This window comes from Geospiza fortis, unplaced genomic scaffold, assembly GCF_000277835.1.
Source record: "Geospiza fortis unplaced genomic scaffold, GeoFor_1.0 scaffold162, whole genome shotgun sequence".
Lineage (NCBI taxonomy): Eukaryota > Metazoa > Chordata > Aves > Passeriformes > Thraupidae > Geospiza > Geospiza fortis.
This window is the reverse complement of record NW_005054316.1, coordinates 7849157-7855156: the sequence shown is the minus strand read 5'-3', so window position 1 is coordinate 7855156 and position 6000 is coordinate 7849157. Positions and strand designations below refer to the sequence as shown.

The window sequence follows — 6000 nt, the reverse complement described above, 5'->3', positions numbered from 1 at the left end:
GAAAGAGTAATTTTATTACTGAAGAGTGAAATTCAGTGGCTTTCTTCAGTATGTCTGTAAGTAAAAGCCTGTATGTTGCTATGTAATGGAAATGCTGAAAACTTGTATTGAACTTAAGTAGTAAATCATAATAGATGGTTCTATTAATTAAACAATTAAATTATACCCAAATGTTTTATTATGTACTCAACTTGGAAATCCTACTTCCACTCTTACCATTTCAATGATAATGTTTAATTGTGCAAGTGGTTATTACAATTATTGGCATGATTTAGAGCCATTGTGATTATATGCGAGATTTAAAAAAACAACTCCATGAAAGACAGGCCAACTTTAAAGAAAAAGTATGCAGTTGATGCTATAAATTAATGAAATGCAGAGAAGTTGTATGTTTAGTAACATTAGGTGAACATCTTCAGTCACTTACAGTAAAATAACCATGTGTTGTGGTGGAACAATTAGATTATTCTCCTTGTTCTCAATAAATAAGCATGCTATTCAAAAAATCCAGTGTAAAAAACCTTCAAGAAAAAGAAGAAACACTCTTTTATAGGCTATTAAGTGTTTTAAGGAAGATTGCATGTTCAGCTATAGATATTGGATTGCTATTTAATAATCCAAAGTTTCTGCTTCTGGTTTTGCTATCAATATAGCAACATACTTGAACAAGTATATGCATCTTCATATTTTCTCTATTGAAATACTATTGTATTTTTCAGTTCTACAAGCATGTTGTACAGAGTGTTGAGAAGTTCATTCAAAAGGTAAGTCAGTCAAGTGGGGGTTTAGATTCACATATGGATTAATATTTTTTGCACATATTAGTTTATCTCCATTTTTAGTGGCATTCAGTTTCTGCTAATAATTGGCAGCAGATCATAACCCATGATGCAGAATGACAAATACTTTGTTCTTATTTTGTTCTTTGATCTGAATCACTGTGGATACTGTTTTAGGACTGCTTCTGTGTGTATTTATTTAATGTTAAAAGAGACTGTCAGTGAACAGCTAACAGCAAAACAATTGACAGTTGTTTGGGTAGTGACAGTTGCTTTTGCTTTTCTGCCAGGTTTTCCCATTGATTTTAAAGCTGAAGGGAAGATGACCTTCAGCCTCATCTTTTTTGTAGCAGGAGATGTAGCATTTCTGTTGGTGGTTCTTGCAAGTAAATTAAAACAAAAAAAATTATATGGCTAGATTAGAATTACTTTTTGGGAAGATGGTAGTATTAATTTAAAGATTCTTTCTAGAAAAGAAATTTATAGCACTTTATTTTCTTGCAACAGTTAATTATTCTTGGGTAAAACTGCATTTTACTTGCATTTTACTGCATTGGAAATGCATAGATTCAAATTTGTGAGTCTTCCTTGCTTATCTGTGTTGTACCTGATTGTTCAGTTGGTCATTTTGGTACTGAATTTCTTCTCTCTTTGTAAACAGCAGTAAATTATTATCAAATTGAAATTTGGTTTTGACAAACAAGCTAGAGAAGTTAGTCTGTTAATGTTGCAATGTTGGATGCAATTTTTCTTCTGTTACTCTTTTTACAAAGCAGTCTGAATTGTTCTGTATTAGTAACCCGTCTTCCTCATTAACTTTTATTCCTTGTTGCCCAGTGTACTCTGTGTTGCCTTTTGACAGCGACTGGGCAGTGTAAACAGGTTTCAGCTTCAGCCTGGTGTTTTTATCTGTCTCAGAACTATTTATCAAGTAAATATTTAGATACTGGTACATCAGTCCTATGTGAAAAAAGTGTCACATATGTGTTTCAAAGCAATAGTAAAGACCGGTAGTATACTTTATCAACATTGCTAGTTTTTTATCAAGTAGTTGTCTTTTGGGTCCTTGACTCTGACTTCTTCCATCTCTGAGACGGGGATCACTATCCTCTGATCCCTGTTCAATGCTGCAGGTGAACACAGGAGAAGAGCAGGAATCCATCTTATTCATCTCTGACCAGTAACACTTTGCAGTTCCATGTCCTGAAATTAGCTCAGAATTGTCTGAGTTCCAACAGTGCTTTTTAGTTACAGTGGATGTGATTGGCAATTCAGTATTCATAGGCACAAGGAGTTTTACACTCTGCATGAATGAATGGCAATTTGTCAGGATTGGGACTGGTTGTTCATGACCCTTCCACAAGCTACTTTGAGTTATCTTTGCATGCCTTCAGTGTCCAGTACTGCTCAATGAGGAAGTTCTGCACTGTTCATTGCTGCTTAGAGAAGGCAGATGTATGTTTTTATTGATAACCTTGTTAATGATCACCTTGGATTAGATGATTCTCCTTGGTGGTCTTGCTGAGGGGTTTTTAATTATTTCATGAACAATTTAGTGAAATGTGCAACTTATTAATAACTTTAAATAATAACTTTTTGCTTTACTAGAATGAGAGATGAGCAGATGAAAGCTAGGTATTTGATATTAAAGGGCTTAAATTGTATGTTTGGAGACTAATTGGATGTTTTCTGCAAGCAGTCACTTCAAGTTAAAGCTCAAGGTGACTAAATCTTCCATTAAAGTCTGCTGTAGACTTGACCACAATGATGTCAGTGCCATCTCAGATAGTTTGCCCCTCATCCTTCACAGCTCCAATATTTTCTTTTGTAATTTCATGACGTTACTGAAACTTCAGATAAAATAGTTGCTCGTGGCATTCGTAATTTTGTGCCACTTAACTCACTGGTCTATTGTTGTTGTGGTCAACTGCTTTATTCTTTGGCAAAAGATCACTTCAGGTGTCAAATGATCACATTTCGTATATGTGAGGTTATTCCATTGGAGAGCCAGATTTAATTTCTTTGAGTAATCAAATTACATTATTGATTATTCACCCAGAAAATAAGTAAATATTTGTGTGTAAAGGCTGTTCTATCTGAGATTAGGGATATGCAGGTTCAGTGCCCCAGTTTTAATTTTTATTTAATTTTTTACTTGTATTTTATTGCCTTTTCCATATAATCTATATTATTACATTATTATCATACTTTGCTTTCTTTATGTGCCATGTTTTAAAATACTTCAGCTAATACATGTCCTGAGTTTTCTTTTTGAATTTCTGTGAGCTTTATTAATTGGAATATTGTGAAAAGTTATATACCTGTTATATATCTGTTCTATATGCAGAATACTCTTGTTCAATAATTTAAATAAAATTTCAGAGGCTACAATACATTGAAGTGATTTTCTGAAGAGAGTGTATTATATCCAATTTAAGCTTAATGATGCATATATATTCCTAAAAGGATGTCACACACATTCTAAAAATAAAGAATGCCTTACTTAAATACATTGAACCATGTTTAGAACCTAAAGAAAGGTGGCTTTCTAAAGGTTGCAAGTGTTAGCAAATCAACACTTTTCAAAACAGAACATTTGTATCTAGGGCATAGTAAAATTAATATTCTGAAGTGCTTGTTTAGCACTTTATTAAACATTATTAACTTAGTGTGTTGCATAATATGTCTTCAGGACCAGAGAGGAAAAGGGTGTCCTTTCCCCTGTTTTCCATAATACCTTATGTGATATACACCCAATATTTATTAAATGAATCCATAACATAATATATTCTGATGATGACTTCATTATACTTTTGGACCATGATTTGTTCTGTCTTAAAACTGATTGCAGTAATGTGGTGCAATTACTTTGCAGTTAAAAGACAAAAATTTTACCATTAGTTGTTAAGAAAGTAAAATTACGTAATTAATTAGTATTTTAATTAGCAGACATGCCTTATAAATATATCATGCTGTTTGTAAATTATGCAAGTTTTTCAGAGTTGTAAAATAAATATTGTTATATTCTCAACCAAACAGATGTCCCCATAAATATGTTTTTCTGCTGCAAGGGAGGATACACCACACCCTAATTACAACAGTGTAAAATAAAGTAAATAAATTTTAACTTTAATGCTTACTTTGATCATAAAGATCATAATTTGGTCATGCTTTATGCAGTACTTTTAAAATAGAGTGTACATTTTAAAAGGATATGTGGTTTGTGGGCTAATTTTTTAATAGATAGATTTTTAAAAGTTAATTCTTTAGCAGTAAGAAATTGATTTCATACCATTTACATATCTTCAGAATGCATTTAGATGTGATAACTTAAACATTAGAGATTGGGTGTTACTTGAGAAAGCTTCATTTTCCAGGACAATTTATGAAATAAAGAACATTTCAGTATACTTGGACCCACTTAAAAATTAGAGAGGATTGTTTGTATTTACTCTGCTGTTAATGGTTTTGGTTATTTTTCACATATGCTCTTTTTAAATTATTCTTCTTTATAGTGCAAACCAGAGTACAAGGTGCCTGGTCTGTATGTCATTGACTCCATTGTGAGACAGTCCCGGCATCAATTTGGACAAGAAAAGGATGTATTTGCACCAAGATTCAGCAATAACATCATCAGCACTTTCCAGAACTTGTACCGTTGCCCTGGTGATGACAAGGTAAACCACTTAGAGATCTTTCTAGTTAAAACAGTATTTAGCATATCATCTATAAAGAATAAAGATTTTCATCTCACTTTCTACTTGCTGGAGGGGATCTACTTATAAACTTGCCCTGTATATGTATTTCTTAATGATGCTTGTCTTATTGTAGGGATTGGAAAGATGCATCCAATGAGATTAATTAGAGTTTTGAAAAGGTTGTCTTTCTCTTGATTCTGTGATTATCCAGCAACTAAATAAGGTTTAACTTGTATAGTTTGACTCACTAGTTCAGCTGTACCCTTGGATCCCAGTAGTTGAGATAGCCACCAAATTCTGTTTCTAAAAGATTGGCTGGAAATAGCAGAGTGCAGGCAGTTTAACTTCCTTCATGTTTGTCCCTTAGTTGTAAAATAGTGTTTCTTCTTATTGAATAACTGCAGAAAGGTGGAGGATTCTAAGGGTTTTATCTTCACAGAAATTTGTGTAATAGAGTCATTAGGTAAAGCAGTAAGTGAGGCTGGATGCTACAGGAAGAGTTGTATTTAGAATAGTTACATGCATTCCTAGAGCTGTATTTTTCAACCAGACATATGAAAACCCAAGGTTTCCATGGAAGGTGATTAAGGCACGTTTAACCATTGTGTTATCTTAGGATTCCTGCCTTTTCAAGTAGTTAAGACTGCTGCAGAAAAATGTGTCAGGACCTAGAAATTTTGCTTGTTTGCATAAACTTGGCTAAGGATGTCTGTCTTCTCTCCTGCAACTGACTTCTGAGGTGTTGCTGAACAGGTTATTTAAGTTAAATGACATTTTTCCAACCTGGTTTTAGGTTATCTGTGTGATTAACTTGTGCTGCTTCAATTCTACAGTGTTTTGCTGTGTTTTTTTTTAATAAATAGGCACAATTTTTTAACTTATATTTTTTAGTGTGTTTTGTAAATCATTTAACTTGCTGCTTTGAGAAATATACTAATACAGAAAGACTCTGATGTATTGAAGAAGGAGAGGTTGGAACAAGGATGGATGCAAGTACTCAGTTTGTGTCTAGTTTAAAAAATACATAATAAATTTATTGGCTAAGAAATTGCACTATTTGCCTGTGATATTTCAATGCATGGCAATTAATGTATTGCATTAGAGGTGTTTGATGTGAAGAGAGATAGTAAAACCTAGTCTATTTAGGGTCCACAAAATTCCTGTCAGGTTCATTTCTAGGATATTTTTCACCTCAGCATGAAAATGCACTTTTCAATCCAAAGTCCTGCTGCTGTGCTGCATATGGATTCATTATTATAGGAGGGTCTTTATGCTGTGAAAGTAGTTATCCTATACATTGCCTAGCAAAAAACTGAGCTGTCAGACACCATGATATGTACCAAGGTTTGTAACATTTTGATGTTTAATCTGATTGAAAGGCATGATGGAGAAACACAGCAGTTATCTTTATATGAGCAAATGTAGAATTTGTTTTTAAATCAAACAGAAATGCAGTAACATTTCATTTAAAGTAACAACAAAACCATCCCACTGATTCCTTTGTCCGGCCCAGAGAACGTGCA

The 6000-nt window shown here is 33.3% G+C and overlaps 1 protein-coding gene across 1 annotated transcript in view; it reads left to right on the top strand.

Moving 5' to 3' along the window:
* The window catches only part of SCAF8 (SR-related CTD associated factor 8), a 68197-nt gene that overhangs the window by 840 nt on the left and 61357 nt on the right, over window positions 1-6000 (top strand). The window contains 2 exon segments of the mRNA XM_005420118.3: window positions 720-764; window positions 4295-4456. Of these exon segments, the coding sequence (XP_005420175.1) occupies window positions 720-764; window positions 4295-4456 (207 nt within the window).